Here is a 19,951-nt window from a genome sequence, read left to right as displayed (position 1 = left end):
AGACAAAGAAGTGGGGAGCAAAGGAAAGTGGCTTCTGCAAAGTAAAATTGTAACCCTCCTCACATCTTCCCTCTGCTCCAGCCTCACTCCCCTCATCCCCATGATCCTCCCCAAACCTGATCCCCTGCATCGCCCCATGCCGCTCAGTGCAGCCCCTGTCCCCGCATCCTCCTTCACCTCTCCTCCTGCCCCCACTTCCCTATGCCCCAGTGCACTCACCGGCAAAGCAGCAGCGCTGAGACTTGGAGCCCCCTGGGAAGCCAAAGTCTCTTCCCTGCCTGGCCTAGCCCTTCACCTGCAGGCTGCAGCTCTGGGGCTGGGGCAGGCATTGCCTGGGGCTGTCTAGGACTGGCTCCAGCCCAGCCGGGCACAGTGAGGTGCTGGGAAAGGGGCTCCCAGTTGTCCCCCCGCCAGCCCGCGGGGAGCAGCCTGGCATAGCCCGGGCCCCAGTGTGCCACATGTGTTGGCCACCCAGCCCCAGCTCTGTGGAGCAGGTCCAGCCCCACACTCTCCTAAAGCAGGAGACCTCGCCAGAGATACAAGCGCGCACCTCTCCCTCCTCTCCTCTACCAGCAGGAAGCCAGAGCTGCTGCTCCAGCCTGCAGCTGTGGGGCTGAGGCTCGAGCCGCAGAACGGGCTCCCCGCTGCACGGGGGGAGGGGTGGGGCTGAGCTCCCGCCCTGTGAGCCACTAAAAACTGGCTCGCATGCCACTCGTGGCACATGCTTTAAGCCAGGGGGCAGCAACTACCTTTCTGTATTGAGCTGGGAAAGGTAAAGAATCTCAAATTATTGTTTAGTTTCAAAAGGATTAGGGAAAATGACTGCTGCATCTCCCTGTCAATGCTCTCTTACATTCTGAAGAATAAAATATAGCACTAGTTTGCATGGGTAATCACTTAACTATTTAAAAATGGCTCACAGCTGAGAAATGATGCTTTGGTGTTTGATATGTTTTCTTCCAGCATGATTCATATACTTGTTTATATCTTATCTTGTCTAATGCTTAATTTCCTGATGATTATTTCAGACCCAGAAGCAGCAAGGTCAGGCAATTCCAAAATCACTACTACCCTGGGACTAGTGGTCCATGCTGCAGGTAGGCTGAATTACTGTAAGATCTGAAAGAAGTAATCTTCTATTACTGTCAGTTTTCCTATCTACATTAAATAAACCTTTTGAATTTGAAATTGCAATAATTATTGTATATTCACCAAAAGAGATTTATGTATTTAGAAGCTCATGTTCTGTTTTTTCCTAACTAAGTTGACAATATCATTTTAAAATGGTTTGGGAAAAAAACACAAGGATTGGGATATATGCCTAGATATGATTCAGATAAGGATTTAGGCAGATTTTTAAAAAATCTAAATTACAGTAAACCTTGATTTTTATCTTTGTACTCTAGGTGCTAAGAAACAATATATAGAACTTTTAAAATGTATAAATAGTTGGTGGATAAGTATTAGTAATGAAAAATAACACTTCATCCAAAAAATTTAAGAGGCTGGTGAAACCAATTGGTCCAACACCATTGGGACCTCTTTGGTCCCAAATGAGGGATTTTGCCAGACCAGGGGAGGTCATTTTGGCCTCCCTGCTGTCCCACTGAGCCAGGCATCGGGCTTTGCAGCCCCCGGTCTCCATTTGGTTGAGCTCCTGCCCCATCCAATACATCCCTCATGCATCAAGCTGTAAAATGAAGGCAATTTTGAAAGCCTTGAATATTTGCCTTGAATTTTTGCATCTTCTGTTTAATTTTAAAACAAAAGTAGAGTAGCTTGATTAAATCCTAATATGAAAATAATATTCTGCCTCCTGAAAAGGTCCCAGGGTATGTCTACACTACAGTGTTATTTTGAAATAGCGTGTCCACACTGAGTGGACTCTGAATCTCATTTAAGACTGGTCGGAACCAGTTCCAGCAGGGCACCAGGTCAGGACTTACTGTGTGGGGCTGCTGCCTGAGGCTATCCGAGTTCTGTGCTTAAAGCCTCCCCCCCCCCCCCCGACAGCCAGTTCTCAGGTTTCCCTGATTGCTTATCTACCTCGATGAGGGACAGCAAAGCATTTTGTCTCTGCGTGCTCTGGTTGCCCTCACTCGGGACACCACGGCACCTGGGCACTCTGGTGCTTCTCTTGGACGCATTGCTGCAAGCCTGGCTGCGCTTTCTGCAGGCTGCCATACGGGAGGTCCATCGGGAGGCTGTCAGTATCCAGGAGGCCTTTGCGGGAGTGCTTCCACCCTGAGGAGCACTAAAAGCCTCCCCGGTCTGCCCCACTAGGGACTTGTGCTTCATTCCTCCCTCACGTCCTTCCACTTACCTCTCCCTAACTCCCCTTCCTGATGTCAAATAAAATACATGTATTTTCATGAACACAAACTCTATTTAACAAAACTGGGTGGAGGGAGGAGATGAAACTGGTAAGTCTGGGGAAAGGAGGCGGGAGAGGGGAGGGGGAAACCTGGGAGGAGGGAGCTGGAAAGGAGAAGCAAGGGGAAGAAGGGGGAAGGGAAAGATCAGGGTTGGGGGTCTCGCTGGACCAACTTGATTGTCATGCAAACCTGCTCCTGGGTTCGTATTAGCCTTTGGTGGCCAGGCTGGCAGCTATCCTGCCATAGACGGCCGCGTTCCTCCATCTAGTGCAGAGATCATGGATATTGGGGGCTTCCCCCCCCCCCCAAACCTGAATAAGGTCCATGATCTCCACCCTGGACCAGGAAGGCGCCTGCCTTCTCCGGGCCCTGTCAGGCTCCTGGGAGCTGGCAGACTGCTCCTGGGGAGCGGTGGAGGGCTGGCTGCCAGTGGCTTGCTGGCTCATGTTTTGGGGCCACTGGGTCGGGGCAGTGACTGCTGGCTCTGGGCTGGCAGGCTTGGCGCTGGCGCAGGCACTGTGGCCAGAGTCTACCCCTTTAAGGACTCCAGGGAGGGGGGAGGGAGAAGAGTGTTCTTGGTTGAGGCTGGAGTGGCCACCAGGGCACCCTGGGAAGGCTGGAGGCTCCCTGTTTCGATATAAGTGTCTACACAGCACTTATTTCAAAATAGTTGTTTTGAATTTAGTGCTATTCCTTGTGGAATGAGGTTTATCAAATTTGAAATAAGCGCTCCGCTATTTCGAATTTATTTCAAATTTATTTCGAAATAGCGGTTTGACTGTGTAGAGACGCTAGGAAAGTTATTTTGAAATAAGGGCTGTTATTTCGAAATGACTTTGTTGTGTAGACATACCCCCAGGGAGTTTTAATTAGATATATTATTTTTCTTCATTTCTTTTCCGTGAGACTGGTGGTGCATTGTTAACTGTCTGCTGCTCCAGTTCAGTGGTGCATCACTGCTCAGCTGCTGCTCAGTGATGTGGTGTGAAATCTTTGTAATGAAATATTTATTCATTTAGTTGGATTTCAATAGCACACAAGAGGATAGGCACTGTATATATATATTTAATAAAAAAGAGAGTACTTGTTCCAGGGATTTTTCTGCTTAAATGCAAGTTAGATTTAGCAATCTATACTGAACCTTTGGCTGCCTCATCTTCAATTTTCTCATTAATCCACCTCTGCTGGGACCACTTCTAAAATTCAGAATCTCTGAGAAATTTTCAAAAAGCAGCCACTTAAGAGGAAAGTTGTAATTTTGCAGGGTAAAATCCATGTTTGCAGGGGAATGACCTGCATGCACGATGGGCAATTTTCAGTGATGGAGCCATGACTGGTTATATATCTTCAATAACTTTTAAAGTTTCTATGGTTCCAAGCCATTTGCAGTAAAGATTCATGGTTTTTAAGACAGTGGTTCTCAAAGTGTGGTCCTTGAACTGTCTTGCCTCTGGCTTGGGGCTCACCACACACCCCTTCCCCCTCACAGTGGGGAGCCCACGCTGGCACTCCAGCCCCATGACGCCCCTCCCCCCCCCAACAAGGTTGAAGTACGATTTCCAGCTTTCTGCTGTGCGGGGAGGGTCGGTCTCACAAACTGGATCCTGCTTAGAGGGGGAGTAAGTGGTTGCGTGCACTGCCACTCCCCTTCCCCCTGGCTGGGGGAATGGCAAGACAGGAAACCACTCACTTGGAGGCTTTTCCTGCAGCTCTCATTGGCTGGAATCACATCCAATGTGAGCAGCATGGAGAGGTGCCTGGAAGCTGGGAGGGACAAAGAGCTGGATAAGGGCCCCCCATCCTCCTCATGCCAAGACCCCCTACCTTTATCCTCCTCTCACACATCCCTCCCATCCAGACCCCCCACCTGCACCCTCCCTCCCACCCAGACTTCACCCTCTTACTCCTTCCTACACCCATTTTGTCATCATGGGTGGTTGGCTGGTGGTCTACAGGAAGGTATGCGTTGATCAGAGTGGGCCACGGGCCAAAAAGTTTGAGAACCGTTGTCTTAAGAGAAACCAATTTTTAAAATTCTCAAACTTCTTTAAAACAGCTTTTCTCTACAAATACGTTCTGTAAACAAAATATTTTCTGTATTGCACATTGTTGTTAATTCACACTTGTTTAGGATGATCTTTTAAACTCATTCATTACTTTATTTTTTGGATATAATTTGGCTAGCTCAAACTCGTATGAATCTTCTATACTTCACTCTGTGTTTGGGTGTGTAAAATAAATGCATTCATCCACATAATGGTTTTAGATGTATCATTGTAAAAGGCACTGCTATGCAAATGGTACATCATGAAACAGGTTTTAACCAAAAAATGTTGTTTTATTAATGCATGTGTTTTGTATAAAAGGGACAGTTTTATGAACAACCATTTAACTGATTTGTATGTTTTTTCTTTTGATTTTTACACATTAAAATGGTATTTTATGTCACATGTAGGCATTTCACAGTGCCAAAAGTAATAACTATAATTCGTTGTATATTTTTAAAGATTAAAATTGATTTAAGTTATTTAGATAGGAAATAGATTCCATAACAGTGGAACTTAGTTATTAAAACTGTGTTCCCTGAATTATTCCAGTTTTTATATTAGGCTGTACTAAAGACTGATCAGACTCAGCATGAAGTCCTTGTGCTTTTGAAGTCTTAGCATAACTCCAAATTGACTTCAGTAGAACTAGGATTTAGTGACTCGAGAAAAGAAAGGGGAAGCAAATCAGGGAGTTGGTAGGTCAGTATTATTAAGGGCTTTGTAAGTAAGAACAAATATTTGTAAAGCAAAGCACAATTTTATATTGGTAGCCAATAGAAAAATAAATAACCCTTGTAGAGTGTATAATATTCGGTAAACTCACATAAGCTCTCTTTTGGCTTTTTACCCTTTAAGCTGATGGCGTTGCTTTGGGTGCAGCAGCTTCTACTTCCCAGACCAGTGTACAGTTAATAGTGTTTGTTGCAATTATGTTACACAAGGTAAGTCCTGATCATAAAATCTTACTTAAAAAAGAGAAAAGAAAAGTTTGAGTCTCTTGCTTGAGTTAAGCTCAGTATGTGGAGCTGCAGTGAAGTGCTCATGTGGTAATATAGGTTGAACCTCTCTTGCCCAGCACCCTTGGGACCTGACCAGTGTCAAACCAGAGAAATGGCGGAATCACAAGAGTCAATATTGTCTAGCAGCATTACCAACACTTCCACTGCTTACTGGGCTCTTAGAAGATGTTTAGGGGGTAAATTTAGAGCTAAATAACAGCACAGAACATTAAGAACCAGGGCTGGTGGCTGTAAACAGACTTTATGGGAATGCAAAAAACTTGACTACAGCCATGATAAATGGACATTCAGCTAACTAAAATCATGCCTGGACCAGAGAGTGCTGGACTAGAGAGGTTCAACCTGTACAAACCAAAGGATTAGAAAACATAGTATAATATTGAGTGGCTTTGGGTATCAATGGAAGCTAAATCCAGCCAGTCTTCGTGGGGGGAGGATGAATTTCAGGTGCTCCTTGACCAACCCAGTCCCCTGCTTCCCAAACAACTGTCTACAGCAGACCTGGGCAAAATACAGCCACAGGCCGAATCTGGTCCACCAAGCCACCAGATCAGGCCCGCAGAGGCAGTGGGGAGCCTCAGGCAGGCTCCCCTCATTGCTCCGCAGCCCCGCGCGCCATGCAGAAATGCGGCTGCAGGGCTCCCGTTTCTGTTTTAAAACTAGGGGGAGGGGGGAAGTTTCAGGAGCTGTCCCGCTCCCAGCACATTCCCATTGGCCAGTTTCTGAAACCAGCCAGTGCAAGCTGTTTGTTGGAAGGCAGGCAGGCTAGTTTGGCAGCTGATAGGTAAGTCTCTTGGCCACAGCCTGCTTCTGGCACCACAGCCCTTTCCTGTCCCAACTCTCTGCTCCCCACCTCCCACTCAACCTACCCAACCCCTCTTTCCCCTTCTTACACCCATACCCTTTCCCAGATCTGGCACCCCAATCTCCTGCCCCAGATCACAATCCCCTCCTACCCTAGGTCACATTCCAAAGCCTTGCACTCCAGTCCCCTGCCCTAGGTCACAACTGCTTCCTTCACCCAAACTCCCTTCCAGACTCCAGTCTCCCTCCTGCACCCGTCCCTTACCACCAATCTCCCCTCTGCACCCAGCCTCCATCCCAAACCCCACACCTCCTCCATTAATATCATGGAAGAGTCTGGCTATCGACATCTTTCCAAAATCTTGGCGTGCCCTCCCCCCCCATCAAAAATTATTGCCCACCTCTGGTCTATGGCTTACACCATGTAAGAGAGAGACAGAACAGTATATTGACTGAAGGAAATGTAGCAGCCACACAAAACTGTTGAAAGTAGAGTGAGCACAAACAGATTTTATTCTTGGGACTCCTAGGGCTAGTCTACCCTACTATGTTACATGTGGCCAGCTGCACTGATGCAGCTGTGCTGCTGTAGTATGTCTGGGGATGGTGCTCTCCTTTCAACATAATTACTCCACTTCAACAAATTCCCTGTATAGGAATCTCTGTGGAGCAATGGGGGCAGGAAGTAGGGGTGTGCAGAGCTTTTTGGAGCTAGAGAAGGTTCCCAGGGCTGGGACTGACCTATCTATGGCTTCTCTATGTAAGGAAAGAGGAAATCTTCTAGTGCCCACCCCCCCACCCTCACCCTGAAGCCCAGCTAGGACTAGCAGCTGGAGCCTATAGCTGCTGCATTCTGGCAGAGCGTAGGAGCCACTGGGGATATGTGTGCATGTGTCAAGCCCTGCCCTGTCCTTCTTCAGTTCGGCGCTCATCATGATAGTGGTGGGACAGTCTTCAATGCACACGCATCTCCATCCAATGTGTGTGGTCATACATGTCTCCCCAGCTGTTCTTGATGCCCAAACCAGATGCATCTGCTCATGACTGCTGCCTGCAAGGGGTGCATGAATCAATTAATCTGTGGGGAAAGAGTAAAATCTGTGGTGGATATTAATTCTGTGCAGAATTCCCCCAGCAATAATGTATTAAGTGGTCTGTAGTAAGGATATTAAATTGTGTTTAATCAGCTAATCGAATAGTTGATGGAATTTCTATTGACTACTCAATTAGTTGATAAAGGGGGAAACTGCAGAGCCACAGTGGGCTCTGCCTTTTAAATGTAGTAAGAACCACCCAGCTCTTACTACATTTAAAAAGCGGCGCAGCAGAGGGCCGGGCATGAACCGGGACTCAGGTGTCCCAGCTCGTGCCTAGTCCCCCACTGCACCTCTGCCTCCCCTGCTCTTCCCCCACAGAGACGGTTCAGGGGGGAACCAGCTTTTAAGCCGGCTCCCCCAAGCACTGGCTCCTGCTCGCCAGCAGCAAGATAGCGGGGAGAAGCAACTAGTCAAGTAGTGACTCGACTAATCGCTTACATCCCTAGCCTGCAGTCATTTTGCATCATTAAAGTGTAACTGTGAGGTTGAAAGGTATACAGACATCTGTAGCAAAACTGAATATAGCTCCTTATCCTATAATAAGTATTTTGATATTTCTTCCGCTAATAAAGTAGAAATACCAAATCCCAAAACTTGGGCAAAAGTCTTCCAGTTTCCCATTAATATTAAATTACTCATGTGTTTGTTCAGATCTTATTATACTTGGTATGGAAAAGACTTACTGGATCTACTTCTCAGGCAAGGGCTGGATTAACTCTTCTGGGGTCCTGGGCCTATTAGATGTTGTGGGACCCTTAGTTTATGGGATAGGACCAAAAATGAGGGGTCAGTGTATGAGAGGTGGCTGCAGGTTGAGGTAGGAGGGTGTGTGCAGAAGGGGGTAAGGGCTCTGACTGGGGGTGCAGGCTCTGGGATGGGGGTGGGAATGAGATGTTTGGGGTGCAGGAAGAGGCTGCAAACTGAGGCGAAGGGGTTTGGAGTGTGGGAGTGAACTCTGGGTGGGAGTTAGGGTGCAGGAGGCTGCTCAAACTTGAGGCGTGGGGTCTAGTAGGCTCTGGGTTGGGGTGTGAGGTCTGGGAAAGAGTTAGGAACTTAAGATGTCGTTCCACGAGGCGTACAGATAGTTCGGATTAGGAAGCCTAATCCGAACTATCTAGTCCGTGCCGCGTGTAGCCGCGCGGCACGGGGTTCGCACTAGCCGGCTTTTAAAAATGGCGGCGCCGGCTTTATGCTAATGAAGCCCGGGAAATTCAAATCCCAGGCTTCATTAGCAAGTTCGGTATGCATACATTACCCCCCTAGTTCGAACTAGGGGGGTAGTGTAGACATATCCTCAGAATGGGCTGGGACAGGGGTTAGGGTGCAGAGAGCTTACCTGGGGCAGCTCCCATTTGAGGGGGTATAGGTGGCTCCACGTGGCCTGTGCTGCACTGTGCTTGCCTGCAGGCGCTTTCCTTCGCAGCTCTTGTTGGCCACGATTATTGAATTACGGCCAATGGGAGCTACAGGGGCAGAGCCTCCAAGCAGGGGCAGAGCGGGGAAAGAGATTCCCAGTGCTTGTGGTGACACAGCTCCAGGGGAGGAGAAAGAAACAGCAGCACTGAGAGCTGCCTCTTCCACCTGCTCTCTCCTATGCATGGAAAAGCTTGCTGGAACACAGTGGCTTTAGTAGCTGTAGCCCAGGGCCCTGGACTAGGGGAGCCTCGGGCTGCAGCCCCTAAAATCCTTTTCTTAATCTAGCCCTGCCTCAGACACAGTGTGGCACGTCTAATTTGTATGTGCAGCTATTGCATCCTACTGTTGTTCACAGTTATTAGTTAAGCCTGCATTTCTCAAACTGTGGGTCCTGACCCCCTGGGAGGGTCGTGAGCAACTTAGAGGGGGGTCGCGGTATCACAAAGTTTGAGAACCCCCAAGTTAAGCATTTTGTTCATACCTTTTGCTTGTGTAGTTGCATGTCTAAAGTGTTTGGAAAATCAGGTCTGCTTTTCACTTGTGTAGTAAGTGATATCGAAAATGAAGTTTTTAAAAATGGGCCATCGAGGAAATGAGATGCTAAAAGTTTTCTTAATTCAATTTTTTTTATCTTCCTTACCTCTTTCCCAATGACTGCTACTTTTCCCCCCACCTATCTTCTTTCCTTACACATACTCCCCTTCCTACAGATCAGCAAGCTTCCCCTGCAGACAGCTGAAATATATTTTAGTTTACAGATTGGGATTGTCCTAGTGTAGCACCAAATATTATAGTTCTTGTGGCTTGTAGGGAAGGAACTAGACTGATGACAGAGAGGGAAGAAGTAGCATCTGGTCTTGCTTCCACTGAAGTCAGTATCAAAGTTCTCATTGATTTTAGTTCAATCAGAATTGTACCTGAAGGAGGGAAATGAATCAAAAAGATTTTTAATCTTTTGCTGATTATTGTGGAAAGGGTAAGGAAGATTTAAAACAAAAAAGAATTCAGCTTTTAATCTTTTACTGACAGTTTGACAGCCTTTTTCTTTGTTTCTATGGCATTTTTTCTTTCGTGTAAATGCTGGATTTTGTCATGCCTCAGTTGAAAAAAAGGAGACACTCAGGAGGCATATTTGTTTCTTGCAGGTAGTCTAAAATTCTGATTACAAAAATTGATCAAAGCAAATTTTGTTCATAACAAAGTGATTATAGTTAGAACCCTGCACAGATGCAAAATTTGTATTTGTATCTGCAGAAATGAGCTGTGGATATCCTCATTGATATTTGCAGATGCAGGTAGTAAATATAAAGCGGCTATGTGCAGATTTGCAGGATTCTAGATACAAAATTGGTATCTGCATCCATAACTGCAAAATGAGCTGCAGATATCCACATCCGTGGTCGCAGATACCTGCAGATTTGCAGGGCTCTAATTATAGTAACAATCCTAGCATTCAGCAATATGGATTCATATGCTGTATTGTTATTATGAAATAATAACATCCAGTGATTATGCAAATAAGATAGCCAGAACCAAAACATATTTAAATAATTACAGAACTGTTGTAGATCCGTAACCATAGAATATCCTTGCACTCTTGTTTGGAATATTCCAGTTCAGTGTAGTTAATAGGAATACCATATATTTATCACAATTTTTTTTGTACTTAGATGTCTTAAATTACAGGGAGTTGTAGCCAAGAAGATATTGCACTGACTATTGTTCTTTTACAGGCACCAGCTGCCTTTGGCCTGGTTTCCTTCCTAATGCATGCTGGGCTGGAACGGAATCGAATCAGAAAACACTTGCTGGTCTTTGCATTGGCAGCACCTGTTTTGTCAATGGTGACATACTTAGGGCTAAGCAAGGTAAATTTTTGGGATATAATTCTGTTGGGAGCTTAGCAATTGGATTTTGGGGGGGGGGGGGGTCCCATGAAATTCCTTACTGGACTTGTGGAATACATAGCTCCAAACTGCTTCACACACACACCCAATACATTTTTCCATATCACTCGGTGTAACTGGGACATTCCTGTCATTCAGTTTGCAAGTTTATGAACAAAATTCTCAGAAGAGGAAGATTTCATTTGTTATAACTAAACAAATACTTTCCCCCAATTCTGTGGCCTTACAATTGTGCTGGGGAATCTAAGCTTTCATTTTAAGAAAACCTAGAAATCTCAAAACCTAATGCACTGATATGACCTTTAGACAACTTGCCCTCCCACAGGGTTTGGATGTTTGACTGTAGCAGTCCAAACACGTCAGGTGATCTGTACCTAAACACTTCTAAAACATTTACTATTTATTTACATAATAAAATTCTAATTGTAGAATTGTGCATATACCAGATGTACTGTGTGTGCAGTGTGGACTCTGCTTGAGATAGGCCAGGTGTTCCTTTGAAAAATGCACTATTAGTGACCATACATCCTCCTCTAGGAAAAGCTCACCATCTGCCTAGAATGAACACCCAGTAATGTACTCATTAGGCTAAGCTTCATTTTTTTCATCTTAACCAGTTTGTAGTAAGTATATTTACATGCACTAGTGCAATTGCTCTCAATCTTTCCAGACTACTGTACCTCTTTCAGGAGTCTGGTTTGTCTTGTGTACCCTCAAGTTTCACCTCACTTAAAAACTACTTGCTTACAAAATCAGAGTAAAAAATACAGAAGTGTCACAACATACTATGACTGAAAAATTACTTGCTCACTTATTTTAACCATAGAATTATAAAATAAATCAATTGGAGGAATATAAATATTGTACTAACATTTCCATGTATAGTATATACAGTAATATGAACAAGTCATTGTATGAAATTTTAGTTTGTATTGACTTTGCATGTCTTGTTATGTAGAACTAGGCACGTATCTAGGTGAGTTGATATATGCTCTGGAAGACCCCTGGTAGCCCCCAGAGATGTACTTGCATCTGGTAGAGAATCGCTGCTTTATTATACACACGTGTAACACAGTTTTTACATAAATGCCTGTTAACTTATATTTAGAAGGTAGGATGTGAGAGGTTGATTTGATTAGTGCATCGTATTTGTCTTCAGAGATCTGTCACCCAAACAGCCTAAAATATTGCTTAATATGCAGAGCCTAATTATAGATTCAAAATACACTAAGTGTAGAACCTTCAGCACACTTCTTAGCGCTATAGATACTTCAGAACTTCCATCCTCTAGTTGTTCAGTATAGTTGAGACAATGACCTAAGAAACTTGCCTAATACAAAGCCTGACATGTCTTGCAGTGAGTAAATAAAGAAGACTGTGCAGTTTGGAATTGAAGTCTCTTTTCAAGAGATGTAAAGAGAGTCTATAGCAAAAAAAAAAAAAAAAAGGTTTAGATGCGTAAATCTAGTCCCTAACATAGTGTTTAAAGCTGCAGCAAAAACTAATTAGAAATCAAGGAATAAAAATGGTAGTACTGTCCATACGTGAGAGGTGAAAGGAGACAGTCATGTTCTATGTATATCACAAAGTGACTTGTCTATTTAAAATTACATATACTTTCTAACCAAGACCTTTTCTCCTACGTAATGGTATATTTTGTGTCATGTCATGCCATGCCTACATGACTTCAGATTCAGGTCAATTCAGAACATTGTAGTATTCCTTCTTGCCTTTTGTGTGCCATTACACGGTGTTAATTTTGAAAGGTCTCAACTGGTTCCCCTTCCACTACAGTTTGCTCTTCTCATGTTGAAGGACTCCATCTCTTTGCAACCTTTGTTCTGTCAGTTTTGATCATCCCTTCTATGTCAGATGCTGAATTTTATACTAGCTGTCTAAATTAGCTGTTTTGCTTTCTTGATTTCCTATCTCTCTATGTAAAAAGAACAGCTCAAAACCCTAAGTTATTCACAAATAGTGAGCAATCAGCCAGGTCGCTGTACATGTGCTTATCATATCTGTCCCATTCTGAATGTTCCTGAATACTGTCACCTTGGTCTAACAACTCCACTGCTATAATTGCTGTAGGATCTATTGATAGGTCATTGCTTTTCGATAGGCTAAGAACTGAGTTTTCAGCAGCATTTTGGAAGAATGGGAAATTATGGAGACAGAAATAATTATAAAGCTATTGCCATTGTAGATGCAAAGAATTCCCCTCTGCTTGCCAGTATTGGTAGCTTTTCATATGTCAGAGGGATAGGTCAAGAATATACCAAGAAATAAGATCACAGAGTTAAATAGGAGCTTAACTAAAGAAGAACATTAAAAATGAGTGGACATTTTTTTGCATTTTATTACCTGTGCTTTTGTGTAGAGTGATCCTAATCCTAATATGGCAGAAGTTTTTCTATAAATGGAGAGAGATACTAAAATAAAATGAATCGAAGGATTCTTAATAATTCTTAATATATTAGATACATCCCAGGTATATAATAGGTTTGTATATACCTTCTGGAAAATGCACAATGCTTGTTGTGCTTACATTTTAAATACTGTTGTGGGGGGGCATCTATGACCTGAAGTGAGTAGCAAAACTCCTATTAACATAATGCAGGACAATGTAGCACTTTAAAGACTAACAAGATGGTTTATTAGATGATGAGCTTTCGTGGGCCAGACCCACTCCTCAGATCAAATAGTGGAAGAAAGTAGTCACAACCATATATACCAAAGGATACAATTTAAAAAAATGAACAAATATGAAAAGGACAAATCACATTGCAGAACAGAAGGGGGATGCGGGGGGGTGGGAAGGGGGAGGAAGGAAGGTAAGTGTCTGTGAATTGCTGATATTAAAGGTAGGGAGAGTGGGATGTTTGTGAGTTAATGGTATTACAGGTGATAATTGGGGAAACTGTCTTGGTAATGGGTGAGAAAGTTCAAAGACTTTCTCACCCATTACCAAGACAGTTTCCCCAATTATCACCTGTAATACCATTAACTCACAAACATCCCACTCTCCCTACCTTTAATATCAGCAATTCACAGACACTTACCTTCCTTCCTCCCCCTTCCCACCCCCCCGCATCCCCCTTCTGTTCTGCAATGTGATTTGTCCTTTTCATATTTGTTCATTTTTTTAAATTGTATCCTTTGGTATATATGGTTGTGACTACTTTCTTCCACTATTTGATCTGAGGAAGTGGGTCTGGCCCACGAAAGCTCATCATCTAATAAACCATCTTGTTAGTCTTTAAAGTGCTACATTGTCCTGCATTTTGCTTCAACTACCCCAGACTAACACGGCTACATTTCTATCACTATCCTATTAACATAGTGGGAGGAGAATAAGGCTTTTAAAAACTTGAGGTCATCTTGAAATCTAGTTACTTAAAATTTTTCTTCAGTATCCGAGTGCCATATTTTGTGGTTTTGCAATTTAATTTTCCTATTTTAAAAATATATTTTGCTCTTCTGTGGCTGTGTGAGACTCACATGCGCAGGGGTAACTACATAAGAAAAACAGTTCAATTTATTATACACACGGTACTGCCAAATGCACAAAGTAAACAAACTAGAAAATAAGATATTTTTCCTCTAATCTTTGTCAGTTGTTGTCATAATGCCAGGTGCTACTTGAAAGTATAAGTTGTTAAAACATTTTTAGACATAAATGTATTATTTTTTTTAAAAAATGTCACTTCAAAAGAAAGAATGGTTTTTATTTATTTGTTGAGTCTGTTGTAGTTTGGATACATTTTCACTCTTTTCCCTTCTTTTTCTTTCACAGAGCAGCAAAGAAGCCCTTTCAGAAGTTAATGCCACTGGAGTTGCCATGCTTTTCTCTGCTGGGACTTTTCTTTATGTTGCCACAGTGCATGTCCTTCCAGAGGTGGGAGGAATGGGGCATAGCCACAAACCTGAATCAACAGGTGGAAAAGGACTCAGCCGCTTGGAGGTGGCAGCCCTGGTTCTGGGCTGCCTTATTCCTCTAGTTTTGTCCATTGGGCACCAGCACTAAAGGTATAGAGTCACTGTTCTTCTTGATCTGGTGTGAGCAGTAAACGTCAGCTGCTCTTTTCATCGTTGTCTCTCTTTTCCCATCATCCACCCCATTTGCGTTATGGAGTTCAGAGAGAAGCTTGATTCCCACATAAGGAATTCTGGAAAAGCTTTTAGTGTAGCAAAATGTACTTTGGCAGCCGGACATAAATTTTATGTAATTCTTTTCTGAAGACATTTGATATTTTCATTTTGATTTCTGGCCCTATTCTCAGGGAAGATGGACTTTGACTTTTAAAAAAGGTGAGTGGGAAAAAATGTAATGGCACATCATGAAATTGTAATCACCAAATATTCTGTAACTCAGCATTCACAGCTGAGAATAAAACGACGGATGGATGCCTTTTAATTTATAGAAATCTTCTTACCCATAGAATAGGAGAGCCTGCCCTACAATTTTTTATGTTGTATTGACATATGTGACTGGTCCTTGTAACATCAGTGCCACAAGCCATGCTGTAAAGATGCAGTACTCAGAATTCTGGGTAATGCACTTATTGCAAAAGACAAGAACTGCGGATTCAAAGAAACATTATTGGACAAAGATGAGAGGAAGTCTAAAATGTGAAAATTCAAATAGTTGAGAAAATGGAGATGACTTTTGCGTTGCATTCCCTGGATTAACACAAAGGAAAGAAACAAAGAAGTATTCTTTTTTTACTCGGTTTATGCAATAGCTTGTTATATTATTTTTAAAGAGACAACGTACTTTGGAAGAAGATCTCCCATCATGTCCATAAAGAGCAGCAAGCAAAATTGTAGAGAGGGTTAAGAATCTGGCATTAGGGCTGCCCTGCTACTGTCCTGGAGACACAAATACATGGTGGCTTGTTAAATCAGTGTGTTTTAGGCTTGGAGTAGAGGCCTGGTGGAAATGGGGTTTGAGGGATTAGAGAACTATATTAGCTTATGTACAAAGGGCTGAAACCAGTGGTCTGTTTTATTTTTGTATTAAATAAAAAATAATAAGGTTAACAAAATAAGATCTCTGGTTAAATACTCAGACTGTGTGCATATTGGCATGTGCGCAGTGTATGTAAACTAATTAACTGCTTTGCTAAATCTTCATACCAACAAGTAAAAATAACTTTGTTTTTTGTTGAGAACCTATTTAAATTATACCCTTCTCTTTTGGGAGTGTTTTAATCCACCACCTCTTGATTATGGTTAGTTATAGTGATGCTTCTCTGGGACTCAGTGCCAACTGCTGATGTGACTAGCCCATTGCAACTGGCTGATAAGACATGCCTTCTCTCATTAGGCAACTTTTTAAATTATGCAAGAAATCATACATTTTAATAACTGTAATGCTTATACATTCAGAACAGTTGGCATGCACAGATTTAAAGAACAACTCTTGTTTTACAAAAATTGCTTTTATCCTGCATCCATTTTAAGCCCTAGTCCAAATCTGTCTGTACTTCTTAAATGTAATATTGCCAAAATGGTTTTGTGTTTAATCATTTTCTTTATTTGAAACACATCTTCAGAGCTTGAAATCACAGCTTTCTGGAGGAACTTATAGACTCCTTGTGAAAGAGAGAGCTTCTTTCTTCACTCTCCATCTGTTTCTTGTAGTACATGAGCCATCATAGTTCTTGACTTCTTTACTTTATTACATCCTCATTATCTTCTAGCTCAGCAGTGGGTATCAGCATGGCTCTTGGAACAGGATTTGTTAGTTTAATTAGTAATCATTCTGTTCAGTGGCTTAGAAGCACAAAAACAGTAAACCAGGATCAGATTTTAATAGTAATGGCTGCTTTTTGGTTTTTATCTTAAGAAAGGTGGATCTGAAAATCAATGCAGAATTTTTAGACTGTAGAAGACCTTCCCACAAGGCTAATTATTTTAAGGTCAAAAAAGTATTCGGCCTAAACCATGATAAATGATACTAGGCCTTTAAAATGTTTTGTGTTCTGAAAAGCAATGACAAAAATAGCATAACCTAACTGACTAGATCAATTCCCTCTATACCTACTTTCTCAAGAGACACATATAGTTTACTTTTTTACTCCCATTAGTCATGAAAAACCAACATGGCCCAGCTAGGGTTCTGGATTCTGTTCCCTCTGTGTCACTACACTTGTGTAGCTATTTGCAACTTACAAACCAGTGCAAATCCACTGTTGGCAGTGATAGTGCACAAAGATCACTGAGGGCATAATTGAGCCTCTAGAACCTTACAGACAGGTGATGGTGACAAGCACCATATAAAGAATCTTGGTCAATTCAGACTTTTTGTAAATTTGTAGGGCTGGCAGTCACCAGTTCTGTTTGTAAACAGTGGGATGGTAAGAGGTGCCTAACTGGGTAGTCGATACAAATTGCATCAACTACACAATTAGTAAGGGAAGTGCTCCCCCTGCTGCGGCTTTGCAGCTTAAATGTAGTAAGAGCTGGGTGCGCAGGCAGCCTGGCTACTAGTACATTTAAACTGCAGAGCCGCAGTGGGGGTAGCTCCTGGACCTGGCATGAGCCGGGACTGAGCTGGCCTTGCTCAGTCCTGCCTTGTGCTGGGTCCAGCAGCCCCTGTCTGGCTGCTGCAGAGCAGCCTCTGTTCATGGTGAGCCCCAGCCTACCCTACCCCTCCCCACACTGCTGCCTTTGAGAGACAGCAGCAGGGGAAGGGAGCAAGTGGCACCACGAAGACAGTGCTGGAGGGAACCGGCTTCTGTTTCCCCTCTTCTACTCCCCTTGCTGCCTCTATATCAGATACAGGAAAGGGGGGCAGGAATGCGAGTAGTCAACTCGACTATCCGATAAGCCTAGGCTTATCAGGTAGTTGACTAATTGACGACTCTTCTACATCCCTATTGTAAACTGAGCAAATCTGATCCGTAGTTAATGGCAGAAAATTAAAATGGAACTTCCCTGGTGACACTTATGCAGTTACTTTTGGGGTGGAACCACAATTTGAGATTTTGTCCATTTTTCCCCCAACATGTGGCTGTGGTTCTCTTTCAACATCTGTGTCCGCTTCAGCCATCATTTCATCTCATGTCACTGTAATGGTCAGAAACCTATACATCCACTGTAGATAGGAGTCCCATTTACCATATTTTCCTGCCAGGCTGCAATATTCACCAAGAACCTCTCTCTGTGGACCATTGCTTATTGAGGAGGAGATATTTGACCAAATCTCTCTCCCCCCTGCTGATGTAGCTTCTGGCAGGTTTACTGTAGTGGTAATCATCTTCTTGTTGGCATTGCTAAGAGGGTTTTGTCAGACTTTTTGAAACAAACACTTCATAAGATCAAGTCTCCAACTTCTGGGGCAATTGCTAGTAATAATGAAGCTCTGTCTAGTATTGTACAAACTAAGCTTGAGAGGCCAGAGCATTAAGAATTATTGACCAAGATAGAACAGCTGCAAGAGTCTGAGGATTCACAAATTAAAATGTCTACAAGCAAAATGGGGACAGAAGGCCCACAGTAATGTGCAATTTTCACTTTGTTGTTTAGCAAAGTGGTATAAGATGTATGTTTTTTCTTGTCCACTTAGAGTTAGCTTTATTGTTTTGGCTGCCTTAATTGTGTATATCTGATTAATTGTTTAAACGTATATGGCTGAGAATGCCACAGTCAACCAGGGGTTTAGGGATTATCTGAGATATATATTGTAGCAGAATGCAAAGTTGTGACACCTCAAGTGGCCAAATCTATCCTAATTGTAGTTTCTCATAGCAAAATTAAGATTTCAGTTAAATGTGAGGAGGAATGAAAACAACATTTCTGATCATACACCCATTCTCTCTGTCTATCTACCACAATAAAATCAATTATCACTTATAATCAGGACCATCTCTTGTCAATTTTCATTCCTCAGGAAACTTTAGTCACTATTCAGTTCTTCATTATACTTCCATTTTTTACTTTAATTCCCATCTTGCTTTCAGTTGTGATAGAGTGGAAAATAAGTACAGCAAAATAGATAACACTGTAACTGATTGGCTTCCATTTTCCCCTTCTTTTTCCAAATTCGATCCTCAAATGAAAACTCTCCACATCAGCCAATTTATGAGTTCCTGATGGCTGAGTTGATACTAAAAATCAGTTAGTTACATCTTGTGTTAGTACCAATGTATTCAGCTACTTCATAGACAGTTCTAATTTCAATCTTGTTCCTCATGTAATAAAGGCAACATTTTTTCAGTACCTGATGACAACTGAGATACAGGAACTTCATTTGTATTTGCTCATGTGAGAATGGCAGGGCAGTCACACCAGGATAAAGATGTTTTGATAGCTGCTCCATGTATTGCCACTTGGCTAGGAGTTAAGCACAGGAACCTAGTGTCTACATGTGAACTTCAAAGAGTGCTCCTGTGTGGAATATCTCAAAACCGCAACATCAAAAAGACTCAGAAGAACAACAATATTTGTTCATGAACTGCTGTAGAGAATGGTGATGGTCTTATAGGATTTCTTGGGTGGCTGACTTGTGCCTTTAATGTCAACTGTACTTGGAATAATATGGAGAGGCTATGGAATAACTATATTGCTGTTGCTCTCATCTACATTGTCTTCTTGATCATCCTTGGGCAATTTTGGGGGAGGAGTTTGGTTGCTTTTGTCTGTGGTATTGTGGGGACTAGGGAACTCATACAATGAATTTCAGATTCTGGTAAGTCCATCTTAAAGTTTTAAAAATGTCAGCTTTTCTCATTTTCCTTTGGTTACATCTTCCAGCAACTCAGGCTTTCCAGGGAGTAAAACTGCCTGGTCACTGCAGTTGACATGACTCAGTTGACATTACTGAGCTATAATTTTATTGTCTTTTCAAAACCATTTGTACACATGAAATCATTCCATGAATGGCTGCCTTATTTTTTTGTTTTGTTTTCCACTTTAATTGTGAATGGTTAAAAATGTTGTTTTTTGATTTGTTTTATTATATTAAATTTTTATTAGGTGCAGTGCTTAAGAGTTGGCTTCTCATTTATTATATGAGGCTCTGTTAGAAGAGCAGTACACTTCAAGGTAGTACTGCAGAAGACGGGTGCATTTTATTTTTATGTATAGTAGAACTTTGGAGTTATGAACACCAGAGTTACAAACTGACCAGTCAACCGCACCTCTTGTTTGGAACTGGAAGCACTCTTTCAGGCAGCAGCAAAGATGATAAAAAAATCAATATTGTGTTTAAACATAAGCTACTGGGGGGGGGGACGGAAAGTTTTAAAAACAATTTGACAAGGTAAGGAAACTCTGTGCTTG

General features: G+C 42.6%; 1 protein-coding gene across 1 annotated transcript in view; it reads left to right on the top strand.

Moving 5' to 3' along the window:
- Positions 1-19,653, top strand: part of SLC39A9 (solute carrier family 39 member 9) — a 36,051-nt gene extending 16,398 nt beyond the window's left edge. Inside the window, exons 4-7 of the mRNA XM_006130290.5 lie at positions 1,029-1,097; positions 5,279-5,364; positions 10,493-10,627; positions 14,460-19,653. Of these exons, the coding sequence (XP_006130352.1) occupies positions 1,029-1,097; positions 5,279-5,364; positions 10,493-10,627; positions 14,460-14,690 (521 nt within the window). The 3' untranslated portion in view covers positions 14,691-19,653. The remainder of the gene's footprint in view (positions 1-1,028; positions 1,098-5,278; positions 5,365-10,492; positions 10,628-14,459) is intronic.
- The last annotated feature ends 298 nt before the right edge of the window (positions 19,654-19,951 follow it).

This window comes from Pelodiscus sinensis, chromosome 5, assembly GCF_052426305.1.
Source record: "Pelodiscus sinensis isolate ZL-2025 chromosome 5, ASM5242630v1, whole genome shotgun sequence".
NCBI lineage: Eukaryota > Metazoa > Chordata > Testudines > Trionychidae > Pelodiscus > Pelodiscus sinensis.
The sequence above is the reverse complement of the archived record's forward strand: the minus strand, read 5'-3'. Positions and strand labels throughout refer to the sequence as shown.